This window comes from Pagrus major, chromosome 8 (genome assembly GCF_040436345.1).
Source record: "Pagrus major chromosome 8, Pma_NU_1.0".
NCBI classification, from domain to species: domain Eukaryota; kingdom Metazoa; phylum Chordata; class Actinopteri; order Spariformes; family Sparidae; genus Pagrus; species Pagrus major.
The window spans coordinates 2,471,886-2,488,469 of NC_133222.1; the positions used below are offsets into that span (position 1 = coordinate 2,471,886).

The 16,584-nt window shown below is 42.3% G+C and overlaps 2 protein-coding genes across 2 annotated transcripts; both read right to left on the minus strand.

Moving 5' to 3' along the window:
* Nucleotides 1–634: 634 nt before the first annotated feature.
* LOC141001187 (hyaluronidase PH-20-like) lies at nt 635–3,004 on the minus strand. Its single transcript, XM_073472178.1, has 3 exons — nt 2,060–3,004; nt 1,413–1,502; nt 635–1,157 (listed from the first exon to the last, which is right to left on the minus strand). Exons 1-3 carry the CDS (start codon nt 3,002–3,004, stop codon nt 738–740), a joined length of 1,455 nt encoding a protein of 484 aa, XP_073328279.1. The 3' UTR covers nt 635–737.
* Nucleotides 3,005–7,940: 4,936 nt separating this feature from the next.
* On the minus strand, nt 7,941–13,738 carry LOC141001354 (hyaluronidase PH-20-like). Its single transcript, XM_073472403.1, has 3 exons — nt 12,824–13,738; nt 12,227–12,316; nt 7,941–8,435 (listed from the first exon to the last, which is right to left on the minus strand). The coding sequence occupies exons 1-3, from the start codon at nt 13,736–13,738 to the stop codon at nt 8,106–8,108; spliced, it is 1,335 nt and encodes a 444-aa protein (XP_073328504.1). The 3' UTR covers nt 7,941–8,105.
* Nucleotides 13,739–16,584: the final 2,846 nt, after the last annotated feature.

The following is a 16,584-nucleotide window of genomic DNA, read 5'->3' on the forward strand; positions in this document are numbered from 1 at the left end:
ATACAGTTACAAATAAAGCACATAAGAAAAGAAGTCAGTGGAAGATATTCAAGAACAAACTGTATCTTTAGATCAACAGGCCACAACGCTCCCTCTACAATCCCACCAACACTCCAGTGTTCAGCTCACTGTTGTCTTAAAGGTCCAGTGTGTAGGATTTAGGAGGATCAGCAGAAATTAAACATAATATTAATAATTATGTTTTCATTAGTGTATAATCACCTGAAACGTTCAACTTGTGAAAATATTAAATGGGTCCCTCGTAGTGATGAAACCAGAGATCATCAGCTGTTTTTGTCCCACTCCTCCACCAGGACCTCATCCCCAAACTGCTCTCATCAGTGTGATACTGCTGATTGAGACTAAACGTAAAGTGAATAAAACATTTCTGCCACGTCAAAAGATCAGCAATGGTGGTTGTTTAATAATGAAGACAACAACTCCCAGGATCCCTTGCTACTTACAAGTTTCAGAGAGAGACCCCTGGTGGAAGACATGACACACGGCGTGTTTAAACCTTCTTACAGTTTATATTGCGCTCACATGCCTGTTCTGAAAGGAAGTTGTGTGAATAAGAAAAACGGAGATTTGACTGAACAGAATTAAAAATATCTTTATTGTAAAAATGGTCAGAAATGACTCGACTACACATTTATCCAAAAAGCTGAAATAACAGTGCAATTGTCCGTAAACTGCCACATGTTCTGTGTCAGATGTATCAGGTCTATTGTGTTAATTTATATCAACATCACGACAAACTTCAGACAGAGTAGTATCATCACCGGCAGGAGTGCGATGGGCCTCTCAGCACCTCGACTCTTCGGCGTGATGACGCTTTCAGGGATTAAATTAAACGTCAGGACCGATCTGCACGGCTCCTCGCTGTAGCACATGCAGTCGAAGCTGCGGTTGAACGCGTTGATGTCGTCCTGCGAGAGGCCGCCGCTCACAGACAGCGGGCCGCCGCGACGCTGCCGCTGGATCCGATAGCGCATGGGGTCGAGGTGGAGGAAGACGTCGTCGTCCCAGCGCTTCCTCACGCAGCGACCTCGGCCCTGGCAGAGCGCCTCGCTGCAGAGTCGCGTTGCCGTGGAGACGTTCAGGATGTACGGGTTCATGATCTGCTCCAGGTGGCGTCGGGCATCAAAGCAGGAGTCCTAGGGTTTTGGGATATTAAATCAGTTAACGGCTATTAAAGCAACATTATGTAGAAATTTGCATTTTGTACAATTTGACTTGTAAACGTGTTTGTAACGCTGAGATCCTTCCCTCTCACTGAAGTCACACAGTGCAGACACAAGTGACAGAGACGCCGTTCACCCTGTTACAAGACGCTGCTAAAGTCACATGAAGTTGCTTTAAATAAAAACAGGACAATAAGTTAAAAACTCCAGAGTGATGTCACTTTGTACCTCCGTGTCGGTGACGTTCATGTCTCCCCAGGAAATGACGCCTGCGGCTCCGAGCGCAGCAGCTTCTCCGATGGTGTTCACCAGATCAAACTGCAAAAAACACAAAACATGGCAGACACTCAGAGAAGAGCACGACCTCAATGAACAGTTGTAAACTCTCAAGATGGCCCATTTTTTCCTGTCTGAAAAATTAGGACGTGTGAACCACCTGCTCCCTCTGGCCGACCAATCACTGCTGCGTAAACGCATTGCTAACTGCATTGCTTTCGATATTTTCCGGGTAAGTCACCACCGACCCCCAGTGTACATCTGTGGTATTACAGCAAATGCCAGGGCTCAATCATCATTGTGTTGCTTCATCCGGCGATTGATAGTGACTGAACAGATATTTACTTACATGAAAATCTTCCACATTCTTACTTTAAGGTCATTAGATTGTTTTGTTTTTGTGTTCTGTTTCTATTAGAAATGTTCCTTACGTTTGTAGTTGTGGACTCTGAGATACAGAGGGGTTTATAAGATATTTTGTTCCTAAAAACATTGCGAAAATTGATCACATTGATGGTATTTTCTGATTTATGGAGCATTAAAAACAGATTTCCTCTGTAAAAACCCTCGACTCTCAGCAAAATTAATCTAATCCTGACCTCTGACATGTAGTCGTCGATGCTGTCCTTGTACACGGGGCGGATGTAGGCATAAACAGGGATGGAGTAGGAGCTGTCGGGGAGCGTCGACACCCTCATGGCCTCGTGGATGCGATGCCGGACGAACATCCGGGCCTGCCGGGAGTCTCTGAGAACCAGCTCCAGGTAGATGGATGGATACAGTGCTGTGGACTCCCTCCAGAGCCACAGCAGTTCATCGTTCCTGCCCTCTTCGATGGCGGGACACTCTCCGGTGAAGCCCGGCAAGTCCTGGTTGTAGTCGTAGTTGTAGCAGTCGGGGTACAGGTAGTAACCCCAGAGTCTGTTGGGCCTCAGCCTCTTCCCGATGCGGATGGATCGGATGAAGTACCTTTTGGCTGCGCGTTCGAACACGATCTTCGCCCGGTCCTCTGCCTCGTCTTCAGACAACGACGCGTTCTTCTTCTGGACCGTTTCGATGGAAATCTGTCGGTAGATGTCTTTGCTGCCCCAGTTTCGGACCCACTGCGGCCTCCACTCCTCAAAGTCGAGCACAGCGAGGCCCGGCTGGTCGACAGGGATGTAATACTCGATGTCGTCCTCGGCCAGCTCGTGGTGCTCCTGCATGTCGATCAGCTGCGGCAGGCCCTCGTCGTACATCTCGCCAGTGTCTTCGTCCACGTAGGGGAAGAGGCCGAAGCGGTCGGTGTAGAATATGGAGATGCTCTGGTTGGTTGCCGTCTTCAGTGTGCTACTGACAAAATGGAAGTGGGAGAGGTCGAGCGGCATGCCGAAGCGGCTGTCGCACAGCTCGGTCGGGGCGTTCCACATGAACAGGAAGGGGTGGCTGGGACGGATGGGGGGGTCGGTCCTCGGTAAGGCCTGGCCGGACCACAGAAGGGCCAACGTGGTGATGAAGATGGAGAAGAAGTGCCGTTTGACATCGAGCAGGTTGACTTGGTTCATTTTGACACAGTAATCTGAGGAGATGGAAACATACACAGGAAATGAGGTCACGATTTGTTCCTGCAGCTCTTCCATCTAAATCGGATTTATCCTGATTTCAGAGGTGTAGCCGAGTGTTTTCCCCAAAATAACAAAAGTGAAACAACAACAATACAATTTTACGAGCCGCTAGCATAGTTGTAGGCTCTTAAACCTCAACATTAGAAAGAAAACCGCATGCTAACGGGTTAAAAGTAGAATTTTTATCATGATTTGCATGATTGTAGCATTAGCTTTCAGGCTAGCGATATACAGCGGGCAATGAGCTCACACCTGTCGTGTAGCTTACCTGGTTTAACAGCAAGAAACGGCGCAATAAGCTAAAAGTTTCAGCAAAGAAGGAAAGCAGCAGGTTTAGATGCGTCTTAACAAATATAAATTTAAATGTTGCACTTTGACGTCAGCGCAGAAATTAGAATTTGTTGCCGTTTTCTTTTAAAGACTGATTCCAACTTCAGATGTCAACAGCAGAAAAATACAGTTTTTCAGGTCAGGAAGACTTTAAAATGTTCAGCAAGTTGTGAGAAAAAGCTATGGCTCATTTATGGCAATTCAACATTAAGAGACTGGTTTGATTTTTCAAAATGACTGAAAGTCACTGTCTAATCTCTTTAAAATGCATATGAGCTCATAAATGTCCAAACAGTAGATTTAAAAAAAAAAACACAACTGAAAATGGATAAATAGTTTCAAAATTAATATTTTAAGTGAGTTAATTTCCTGAAAATGTCCTTTTTAGTTTCCTTGCAGAAAGTGAGGAGCTGACAGGAAGTGACCCAGCTGTTCACAATACAACAAAAATGACAGAGACTGTGTTTGTCAGCTGATCATAATTGACAATATTAGGCGGTTTCCCTGCTGTTTTTACAAACATTATGACCTCATATCGATGGCAAAGGGTGTCCTCGGTTACTGATGTGTTTCATCTCAAGGGAAACTTTCACAGTCTGTTAGCGCATGTGTTTGAACTGGGGAACATCAGACTGGTTTTGACTTGTCTCGTAACCTTTGACTACCTTTCGTCAGTGTTAAGGCTCCATTTCTCCAACAATAGCCTGCATACACTTAATTAACTACCTGATATTTTTGTTTTTCCAGCTCAGCAGACCAGAGGCCCTCCAGTTCAAGTTAAAACACGGAGTTGGAAGGTTGTCCACACGAGAGCAGTGATACATCGTCCCACATGTCCTGACTTCACGGAAGATTTATGTCTTTTTAATAACCTTAAGACAAAGAGCTGATTCAGTAATTGTCGAGGCACGAATCCTCTTCAGCTTCAGTTAGTATCTGTGTGTTTCTCTTGATTCACCACAGCAACAGACCAAGCTGTTAAAACTGTCTGAAGGTGTCAGGAAATTAGTTACGAGCGATAAAACGAGATAAACTCTCTGAAATCAGTGTATTTGACCTTTGGGTGGAGCCAGGCCAGCTGTTTCCCACCTTGTTTCCAGTGTTTATGCTAAGATAAGCTAACGCCTGGCTGTAGCTTTATTTGGAGACATGAGAGTCACATGCATGGCCCGTCACCTGCAGCTGTACCACCCATTCTCATTATAACATGACTGGTGAGAGCAGCACAGATGAGAGCAACTCATCTGGGTACGTTACCCTTGTGTCATGCTGGGTGAAAACAGCTCATCTAATTTGACTGACGATGCAAATTCTGGGGTCTCTGCCAATGAAATATCATAGTTTGGACTTTAAGCTCTTAGGAACCCAAATCTGATGTTCAGATGAGCAGACAGTCACAGTTATGTTGTGGTCAGTCTGTGACTCCAGCGCCAGCTGAGTTGATTGTCAGAGCTGTTGTCTGTTGGCTAATTACACTCTCCTCCTTTAATGCAGTGCTGTGCTGGACCTCAGATGACTGCTGCACACCAAACACAGGCACGTTGGCACTGAGGGATTTTGTTTGCACATTATTTTTTGTGGACTGGATGAATTAAGACAAGGGGAACCGAGAAACATCGCCTGAGAGAGGACTGTTGTGCAGAGTGAACCTACAGCGGCGGTAAGTCTCGCTACACTTGGATTAATAATACAGATACATTAAAAAGTTTACATGACCACAATAATCCGATAACGTGCTTGCTTGCACTTTAAATGCCAAAATGGAAAAAAACAGGTAGATTTCTTTCAAGCACATGAAGTAAAACTGTTTAGTTTTTTCTCAAACATCCTGTCAGCATGACGTCGGTTATCATGGCGTCTCCAGCGGTCAGCGGCGTCCTTATGTGGGATTTGTTAAGTTTGCAAAATAATGCTTTGCTTCTTCGCATCATGCACATGAGCAGAAGACGAATCTGCTCGCGTTTGAACAACATCTGGTTTCTTTTACGTTTTTACACATGATGCAAAAGAATGAAGAAAACCGGATTAAAGGTAAACATGCGCCGGAGAAAACGTAATATTGGACAAAAGCTGGGTGTGTTTATCTGATTTTGCATAAGCAGATCACATTATGTTGTTTTATATGACCAGTTGAATAATCTGGTAACTGATTCACAGTAAGCTGACTAGTTCACCTTTAAGTGTCGCACAGTGATTTAGGATTTATCGTTCAGTGAGCTCGTTCACGTCTGCATGAGGAATCATAGTTGCCTTTTCACTAGTGATGAAGCAGTTGATAGTAATCGTTCTTTCTGCACACTGTTTTACTTGTTTGCAGTTATGGTTACAGACTTTCCTACACTCGTATTTTGAGGGTAATTTATTTGGCAAAAAAGAGACAAAACACACAGTGAACAAAGTTAAAGACAGATTCGATTGCTACCTTTTTTTTTTTTTGTAATTTCATTTATATCACGTTTAATATTGTTATCATGAATTTGTTTGGCAAAGATGATCATGTGGTGATGATCTGATATCGTGACAGCCAGACGCGTACATGACCTGACCTGTAACGTAGGGACGAGTCATACAAGTAATGTTGTGATGAGTCAAACCACAATGTTTGCCTCAAACTGCGACTGCAGGATGAAGATGTTCACCTGTTGCTCTAGTGCAGCAACAATCAAACTGTTTTTGGAGTCGCTGGCTATCAGCCTGTTCAGTCGTTCTGATGTGAGGATGTGTTGATCAGGACGGTTAAAAACAAAGACAAATCTGACACCGGACACTTTACAGACATCTTCTTCTAAATATAGTAAGCTGTCCACAGTCTCCCACAGTCGTATCTTCCTTCTCCAAAACCAGTTTCTCATTTGCACTTTTATCATTTTTACAAGCGAATCTGTTCTGATGGATTGATCACGGTGACTTTTAAGACGGTGTAAACACAGCACACGCAGTATTTACTGTGTTTTAAAGGCTGCACAGTGTGAACTTCAGTATCTTTACGAGGTCACAGGATCACATGTGTAACTACAGTATCTTTGTCTCCAGGCAGCTTACAGCCTGACAGTTTTATGGTTTCTGTGTTTCTACAGTTAATGAATCAGGTTACATTTTCCTCAAGGTAGAACCAATATCACAGCTGCCACTGACCTGGACCCCAGTAATGTTCGGGTTAAACTCGCAGAAAAACAAACAAACAATAAACCTTTTGAACCCAAACGTGACAGTAAAGCAGACGCCGTTAATGAGCACCAACCTGTTCTGGAGGTCCAACTTCCTGCCGTCCAAACTGCACTCCGAGTGAGTCGTGAAATTACTACCTGTTAGTCGTAAACACTAACCTCGCTCTCCTCTGGGAGTCTAAATAGCTCCTCTTTAAATAAGCTGTAACTGGCAGAACACTTGTGGAAACTTGTCAGAGCAGAATGATTTGCAGGCCTGAGCTGTTTCTGTTTTTCATTGGGACGTCCCGATGTGCTCCGGGCTGAGGATGAGCCCTTTCCTCCGCTCTGCCCGGAGGAGGATATCTGAGGAAGCTGTGGGATGAGGACAATGTGTGGACAGACTGCTGCTCACATCCAAGGTCTCACGTCTGGACACGCAAAGAATGCAGTGAGAGTTTGAACTTGGTCAGCTGTGGCTGGAAACGTACTGAGCTGAAGGAAATCCACCAGGTTTCATCACCGGAATGATGAATCACATTATCAGCTGATTGCAACACAGATAGTCATCAGCTTCGTCATTCAGACTTTATTGTCCTCTGACTGTCAATTGAATTTCATTAACAAGGTAACAAAGGTCAAAGGCAGATGGAAATAAGAATGACTAACTCCGACAATGTGCGAGCACTGAGGCGTGACAGCTCTGACTACACCGAGTCAGGACTTTGGGAGTGAGTTGCACATGCTGAAAAAATAAATCTGAGGTTTCATGCCACAGAAATATGTGGTGTGATTGTGGCTGCGAGGGTGGAGCAGCTGTTGCGGTTCAATTTCTGATACCTGCAGCAAAACAGAGTGGTGCAGGATTTGCAATGGAGACACTTTTCATCCTCCAGGACACAGCCAGTATGGTCTCAATGTGCACGTTTAATCAACGTCTTCAGATAGTTGGTGAAAAATCTTTTGAACCAGTTTCGAACCTCATTATGCCAGTGAGCATTTTCATTTTTGAACATCTTCTCATCTGAAAAATGTTCACCAGGATGCAACCTGAGCACGTTAACTTGTGTTTGTCCGGATCCACATTAAGACTGGATTTCAGTGACTGAACTGTCACGGCCCAAGGTTTAAGTTCTGTTGGTTTCCTGCTTTATTTTGAAAGTTTATCCTGCTTTCTACTTTTCTGTGTACACCGTGTGTCGTTTGTTCATTAGCCCTCGTGTTTTTTAAGTCTGTGTTTTTCATTTACTCTTCGTTGGTTCGTCTGTTTTTCTTCCCTGTCTTTTCCCTTTGGTTCTGATTTCTTTGACCTGTTCTGATGTTCTGTTCAGTACAATGGTTTGTCAGTGAAACAACGAAAGCAAAAACTTGTTTGCAGAAAAGCTTTTATTAGGGTTAGGGCTTCGAATAAATCAATATTGTGTCGGATTAATAATCATTTTTTGCACATTACATTTTTTGAAGCAGCAGATTGTGGATGTGGACATAATTTCATCAAATTTCAGACGGTAGCTTTAAGTGAGTAATGACGACATAATGTAATCTGTAAATCAGATGTAATCAGATTAAACCCAGATGACTTTGATCGTGGTCGGCGGCTGCAGTCTGGGTGAACATGTCCTTCCAGCGTAGCACTGACAGGTGAAGTTCTGAGCCCAGACGCTCAGGTCGGCGGCGGACGGGCGACCGACTGCCACGTACTTCATGTCCGCACGCAGGATGCTGAAGTTGTCGTGGTTCAGGTGCAGGTAGTGGCTGGAGTTGTAGCTCTTCCTAACGCAGCGGCCCTTCCCCTGGCACAAGACCTCGCTGCAGAGCGTGGCGGCCGCCGTCACGTTAGCGATGTACGGGTTTAAGGTGGAGGTCAGGTAGTCGGATAGAGTCTGACAGGCCACCTAAAGGAAGGGGGAGGAGTTAACAGGTGAGAGAGGTATATTGAGACAGGTCAGTAATGGGTTAAAGGAACGGTTCACCCAAAAATGAAAATCCAGTCATCATCTCCTCACTCCCATGCTGATGCAAAGTCAGGTGGAGTTTTGCAGTCCACAAAACATTTCTGGAGCTTCACAGTGAAACAGCGTTGCAGCGTTCTCCTAAACAACTGAAGCAGCTGGAGACTTGTCTCCAGACGCACCAAGATCCAAAACTGATTTGAAAAGACATTGTTTGCACCGTCAACGTGCACCCACGTCAGATGAGGTGTACGCTAACGCTTCTGGCTTCGCAGTGTCATTTTTGGCTTAAAAAAAGGTGTAAATACATTATTTTCAAATTAATTTTGGCTCTCTGTGATTCCAGACACTGGGATTATATCGAACGAGTTGTACTTTTTTTTTTTTTTTTTAAATGTTTAAAAAGTCTCCAGCTGCTTCAGCTGTTTAGCAGAACGCTGCAGCGCTGTTTGTGTTTTGTGGACTACGAAACTTCACCAGCATGGAGGGAGGAGATGATGACTGGATTTGGGTTGACATTTTTAGGTGAACTGTTCCTTTAAGTTTAGTTTAACAATGAGGAATTTGTCAGAGAGAGACAATAAAGTGAAAATGTCCAAGGGAAATATTTATGGTGACATTTTTATTAGATTAAGTGTTAAATGTTGAGTTTTAGTCAAACATTTGACAACAATCTGTCCAGAAATTTCACTCTGAACCACAAATGTCAACCAGCTGATGGTGCTGAATCGGTTTTATATAAAAAGTGCTTCGTCCGTTTGCTCGATAATAACACATAATGGGAATTCCATTAAAGGTGCACTCCGTAGTTTTGTGAGAGAAATTTAAATCGGAAGAGAAAGATCTTCATTGACTGGTTTTGTTTTGCGTAACAAAACACCTACAAATTCACATATCTAATATAAAATGATGTGTGCTCTTATTTGCAGGCACTTACAGTATTTCACATGCTCTGAAAGGGCAAAAAAAAACCTCCTAATAACTCCTGAGTTCACATTGTTAACTCAGTTTGCTTCTCTGCAGCTTGAACCCTCCACCACTGACCAGCTTCAGCAACCTCCACCAGTCAAAACTCTAAATTCCCATTGTGTTTAAAATCCAGCCAGCAGACGGAGACATTGCGTGGCAGCAGAGCTCAGGAGAGATTCAGGAGAGATGAAGGAGACTCAGAGACACCGATGACTTACGTTGAGATAGTTTATACAAGCTTGATCAAGGAGGAACAACATGACAGTACCTCCCATACATGGTTATCTGTTTGACAACATATCAAGGGGGGTGAGTGCAGAGTTCGTCTCACCTCTAGCCAGAGGAGTAGAGGAAAATAGGTCACAGACACTAAGTCTGCTAACATAGATAGATCGAAGGCCTCCTTACGAGTTTTGCGCAAACAGTCAGCTTTGCCTTGGCTTGGTTCGTCAGACATCTGTTCTGTAGACATATCTACAGTAGCTTTGAATAACTAGGTTGCAGAGACCATGAGATATGCTCCTCATAGAGCAGTCTTCACTATCCTTATCCAGACTTTAACGTCTGTACAGGGTACGTATGACGTCCTTATTGTATGAGGACAGAATGACCTGGGAGAATCATATTTTTCTCCCACGATATCCAGTGTGTGTCTTGATGTTCTCCATTTCATTTCTCCTCACAGCACTAGCTGGACGAGCAGGAACAGCTCAGTGAGGTTGTCACTGTCTAATGTCACCGCAGCATTTGCATTTCCTAGAGACCAGAGGAACCTGAACACGATGTCGGCGAGACGGAAGGTAGAGCTGAAAATTCACCGTGTGACTTGTTCATGTCATTATTACCTTGAAAGCGTACAGACCGTGTGTAGTGAGCAGTGCAGCGCCACTCTCTGACCCAGCAGCTGACCTCTCTCTTCCTGCAATCTACTTAAAGGTGCACTTTGTAGTTTTTGGGAAGAAATTGTGACTCATTTAATGATTTTTATGCTCAAACACCTAAATAAACAAACTCTCTTTGTTTTCATGACTGAATAAACTGAATAAACAAACTGACCTTAAAGGACAACCCAATTTATACTGTTTTTACTGTTTATATGTGGCGGACCCTGCCAGCTTTGCAGCTTCAAACAGCATTCTGGTGACCTTATTTTCCTCTGAGAACAGCTTGTTTATTCACTTATGGAAATAATGAATATTTCTTAATTTGCATTATTACCTTATCAATATTGCAAATATTACCTCTATGAATTTATTTTCAAAAACTACATCATGCATCTTTAAACAAATCCAGTCAGATCCTCCAAACAAGATGGTTTTTCCTCAGATATGATTAAAATGTCAGTGTCTACACAATCCCCAGAAAAAAACAGCCTACACATGATAGATGAGATATTATGTTACATTTTTTGCACATTTTTAGCAAGATACCTGTCATAAATACAAACTGCTGCAGGTAAATAATAAGATATCTTGCCATTTAAAGTTGCACAGCCAACCAGAAGCACCTTCAACAGCATGATATCAGTCATTTCTGTTTGAGACTGTTAACTGTCAAAGGAAGGCTGTAATTAAAAGGCCCACCGCCACTGGCACTGTGTCCAGCAGGGTGACCTTCACTAACAGGCAGATGTCTCCGTTGCTACTAACCCTGCTGAACTCACCTTAAACGGCACCATGTAGCATATATACCATCATTTCATATATACCATAATCGATAATAATAATAATAGTAATAATAATCATAACGATAACAGGCAAAAGCAGAAAAGTCAAATAAGTTTCACATCTGTCGGTGGAGATAACAAAAAACTGCAGTGTCACAGCCTCAAGTTCCTCCTTAAAGAGGAAACAAGGGCAGATTAATGGTTTGCTGGTCATCTGGGTTCCCGTTTTCAGTCCTGTGAACGGTGTTACACATACAGTAACTCGTCATGGCTGCAGAGACACACAGACACTGTAAAGGCCACAAGATATCGAGTCTGCACGATCATTTCCAGTTTCTTCTTAATATCCCTCGAGACCCAAAACACCAACGATACCAATGCACAGTTTTCAACATATAATCATGCATATATACATATATATATATGTATGTATATATGTATATATATATATAGATATAGATATAGATAGATAGATAGATATATGACTCTATGTCATCCTCCCCATATGTGCATATTTATCTAGTTATTATTTCTTTGCTCTATTTCTGTTTACAACACACAGAACAGTTGATAAGTATTAAGACTGGTCGGTGTGTACTTTGTGTGGTGTTGGCATAGATGATATCATTATACAGCTCTGTATACACACCTACTTTCTACATGCTGCTGGACATTACTGTCCTGTGCCGTTCACCATTCTTTACTCTTTACCTTCAGCTCTTTTGTTCAGGTCTTGTTGTCCTTGTTCCTCGCTGTATGTCTATCTCTATTTAAGCAGTGTAAACCTGGAGTCATTGTAGGTGCGTGCACATACTTGGCCAATAAAGCGGTTCTGATACCGATCCTGACTCTATTTCCTTCATCTCAGTCACTGTTGTGTCACTATTCCTCCACGGCAGTTGAGAATGAAAACAATGTCCAAGAAAACAGAAAAAGGGCATTTTGTACTAAAGAGACTAAGAAAAGACTGTGTACTTTGTTCTTCATCTCCTACAGTGCAGTCGCCTACAGCTACATTTTAAACATACACTAACAAGTGATTATTGACTTGGAGCAGACAAGTCCAACCAGTAAGTGTGCTTCAGTAAACTGTGGTTACCTTGTTGTTGTAGTCTTCAGTTGCTCCCCACATTACGACCCCTGAGGCTCCCAGAGCTGCAGACTCTCCTATAGTGCTCACCAGGTCCATCTGAGACAGGACGAATTTAGACGAGATTTTAGACGAGAAATACTCCTAATAATCAGGTTATAGATTAGTTTGTTCCACAGCACGTAAACTTTAATCTGTTTCATCAACTTTATGACCAAGTTAGTCAAGAAATACTCCTTCAGGGCTGCAGGAGAATTTTTTGCTGCAATACTGCAAGTGACCACTGGGTGAAATTTGGATAATGCTCAAAATAAAAGATGTTCAAAATAAAAGAGAAATGTCCCACACTTAGACCAAAAAAAAATAAAACAGTAATGTGGTAGCATTTAGTGTCTTTGGCAAATTTATATGTGGAAAAGTTGCTGTCACTCACTGTTTGTTTTATTATTTGTTTTCCAGGTTTGGTTTTCAAAAAATGGAGCTCCTGAATGCAAAGCTCAAATCTGGATAGCCTGTCACCCGCATTTCTGTCCTCAGATCTAAGGTTAGTGAACGAGAAACTAGAAATGAACCCTAACCCTAACCCTAGTAATGAAACTGGCTCACCTTGCTCAGGTACTTTTGGGTCTGCTGTCGGTACAGTGGCCTGGAGTAGACGTAGACCGGCATTGTGTATGGACGTTTAGGCAGCATGGCTACCCTCAACGCCTCCACGACATGGTTGCGCACATAGAGTGCAGCATTAGGGGAGTTCCCCAGGCTCTGGTGAAGGTAGATGGAGGGAAAGAGGGCGGTGCTGTGCTCCCACAGCCACATCATCTGGTTGTTCTGCTTCTGGGTCTTAATGGAGCATTTACCCGTGTAGCCAGGACTGTGCCAGTCATAGTTGCGGCAGTAGGGGAACAGGTAGAAGCCCCAGCGACGGCTCGGACGCTCACCAATACCAAGGCTGATGGTCTTCTCCATGAAGCGCCGTCCGGCCTCCTCAAACTGGCTCTTGGCCAGTTTGGAAATTTCCGCAGATGATAAAAATGGGGCCTTCTGCGTGGCATAATTGATGGACAACTTCTGATAAATACGTTTCGATCCAAAGTTCTGGTCCCATAAGGGGCGCCAGGACTCCCAGTCGATGACAGCCAGCCCAGGAGAAGAATCCTGGGAGATATAGTAATCAATCTGTTGCCGAGCCTTAGCCAGATGCTCAGTCAGGTTCCCTTTTTGGGGGAACCCGCCGTTGTAGAGCTTGTGCTTGACAGTGTCGACTTTAGGGTAGCGGCCGAGGCGGTTCTCGTAGAAGATGGTTAGGAACTGACCAGACACTGCGGCTGGTGTGGTCACCGCCTGGAAAGCTGAGGTGTCCAGTGGGATGTGGAGGTTTTGACACCTGTCGGTGGGGGCATTCCATATGACCACAAAGGGATGGTCTTTGATCAGTGGTGGCTCAGCAGGGGGCAGTGCAAGGATGGCAGAGATAGAGCTGATGACACCGAGGGCGACGCAGGACAGAAAGGACAGGGCCATAATGTCTCTGGACAAAAGGAGGAAAAACAACAAATAAGGTCTTTGCAATTTGATCTCTGACACCCTTTCCCTAGTCATTCCAGCCTCATGTTTACAGGAAAGTGTTTTTTTTTAAATATCAAGCGGCATCAGAAACCTCTTAGTGTGGAGAGGAACCCTCGACAGCAAGTTGTACAGTCTGCAAAACAATACAGAATCATGTCATCTGCATAAAGACGGACACTGCATTCAGTTATAAAAGAGACTTTTTTATTTATATAAATTGTAAACGGGGCCCAAAACCTATCCTTGTGGAACATCTTTTGTCCCCGACAAGAACTCTGATTGAATATTTCCGGCTTTGACAAATTGCAGTCTTTCCAAAAGGTCATTCTGAAACCATCTGCGAGCAATTGAATCAAACCCATTATGACATAGTAACTGGATTAGAGGAGAATGATCAACTGTATCCAAATCTTTTGACAAATCAATGACAACAGCTGCACAATGCTTCCTCAGTATCATTTGCAATTAATGGAACAGCTGAGATGGTTCGACGCTCAGGTCTGAAACCAGACTGGTGACGAGTCAAAACACAATAATTTGATAGAAAAACTTTGAGTTCGTTATTTACCGGTGATTCCAGGATTTTAAAGGGAAGTTTGGGTATTTGCCGAGATCACTGATGTCTCCTCCCTTTATACGAAGGAATCGTTCGAGCAGACTTCCAGACACTGGGAATCACACCAGTTGAAATGTAAAGTTTAAATATATGTGTTATTTGCTAAGTGAGGCGTGGTTACAAGGTATATGCAAGCCCTAGGAGTGGTTGTGGGTCCTGTATACACATCGTTAAATAAATCGCCAGCAGCAACAAAATGTTTGTTGAAGGCTCAACAGATCTTTTTCTGTTCTGACACCACAGTTATTACATTTAACTTCTAAACTAAAGTTTTTATCTTCCACAGTATTTAAAGCCGTCCAGAATTCTGCTTGATTTTGGTGTGAGTGGTGAATAATAATTTATTTGGCTCTCCTTACAAAAGGACAGGAAGAGGAAGATAAAATGCTTTGCTTCTTGCCTTAAACAGAGCTGCAAGTTAAAGGGGAAACAAAGGCTGTCTGTAATTCTTAACTTTTTAAAATGTGCATATTTATCTAGAAATGCTGCCCTGCAGTTGTTCTGTTAATAATCTAACGCCATTTTAACATCAGGGATGTCGAAAGTAAAATGAATGTCACTTCTATAAAGGTCAATTCAAATTAATTGGCATATTAAATAAAGAACAATATATATTGAGTTAAAGATTTAATGAACATAAACTAAATGTTTTTGTTTCATATTTTTCTTAAAATTCATTTTAAAATGTCTTAAAATTTGACCAAAAATTTCGTAAGTACAAAGTCAGAATAAAGATCACAAATGAGCCCTTATTAATGTGACAGATTAACATGACAGTTAACCACCGTTACCAAGTTTCAGGTCCCAAAACTAAGGGACAAGCTGTCCAGATGTTCAGATGATGCTTTGTTTATCATGTTTTATTACTTCATTGCTTCATATTGTATATTTATGTCTTACATGTTCTATTACTGCCTTTGTTTTTTGACTACGTTTTTATGCTGTAAGGTGACCTTGATTGTTATTAAAGGTGCCTTTAAAACAAAATGTATTATAAGATGATTGATTCCATATCCAATTATCTCCTTACTTGTACCAGATACAGTTAATGTAATACATATTTTAAGAATGGTTTTGTAGTATTTCCATCTGTTAATGAATAAAAATATCATCAGTTCCTACCTTCCTCTCTCCTCAGTGGCTGTTCACTGTTTCTAAACTCATCTACATCTGTTTTTTTTTTTTTGCTGTTTCATTTGTGAGAGGAACCTGTTTCTTCACTCCGATCGATCGTTATCTGAATCCACATTCAGACGTGTTGAAGCTTCATGGGTCAGGGCCTCGCTTTGGTTCTTCAAACTCAAGAAAATGAATAGTTTAAGTGATTTTATTTGCCGGACACAAGTTAATTACAAGTACATGTACAGTAGAGTTACATTCAATGGTCTCATATTCAGCAATTTAATGTTTACTGCCAGTTGCAGCAGAGTACAGTATTTTTGTGTTTTAATGTTTTATGTTCAACACCTGCAGTCGTAAAAGTAGCAGTAGTTACAGGAGGTCTCCAGCAGGAGGAGTATAGCGCTCATGTGCTAGCTTTGAGGTACACCACGCTACCTCCTCTCAGTCATTATACAGATGATCTGGAGGCTTGAGGAGTATCCAAAATTTTATATCACGATATTTTCCTGCACAAATATCACGATAGACGATATTATTGTTGCTGTGAACTGCTCAACTGCCACGTGACGTAACCTCCAGAAATATTGATGTGCTTTGCCTCCACTGCGACGACAGCTCTGTGTGCATTTTCTTTTCAAGATAAAAGCCAGACGATGCCGTGACAGCTGTTCAGTATTGTGAAAAATATTGCATATGATGGCAAATATCGCAATATTCAATAATATCTAATATCGGCCCAACGGACATGGTAGGTTGCCACTGGAGTGTGTATTCATTGTGGTCTGTATGATTTTTATGTGTCAGTCATTAAACATGAATAATGACACATAATATAATATCACATAATATATTCAGCATATTTCTGACTATCAGTATTATTATTTTTATCACCTTGCTGATAAAATAAATGTACTTAAAAATGTGCTACTTTGCACCTCATGCATCATGTAAACCACAAATTAACTAGTAACTAAAGTTGTCAAATAAATGTAGTGGAGTGGAAGAATAAAGTAGCAGAAAATGGAAATACTCAAGTGAAGTAGAAGTACTTTAAACTTGTACT

Excerpts from the sequence above, each read along its gene's own strand:
- LOC141001187 (XM_073472178.1), bottom strand. The coding sequence starts at position 3,004 with ATGAACCAAGTCAACCTGCTCGATGTCAAACGGCACTTCTTCTCCATC. Across the intron at positions 1,503-2,059 it reads TCGACGACTACATGTCAGAG|TTTGATCTGGTGAACACCAT; the intron begins GTCAGGATTAGA and ends TGTTTTTTGCAG. Across the intron at positions 1,158-1,412 it reads TGAACGTCACCGACACGGAG|GACTCCTGCTTTGATGCCCG; the intron begins GTACAAAGTGAC and ends CCAAAACCCTAG.
- LOC141001354 (XM_073472403.1), bottom strand. The coding sequence starts at position 13,738 with ATGGCCCTGTCCTTTCTGTCCTGCGTCGCCCTCGGTGTCATCAGCTCT. Across the intron at positions 12,317-12,823 it reads CCCAAAAGTACCTGAGCAAG|ATGGACCTGGTGAGCACTAT; the intron begins GTGAGCCAGTTT and ends GTCCTGTCTCAG. Across the intron at positions 8,436-12,226 it reads CTGAAGACTACAACAACAAG|GTGGCCTGTCAGACTCTATC; the intron begins GTAACCACAGTT and ends CCCTTCCTTTAG.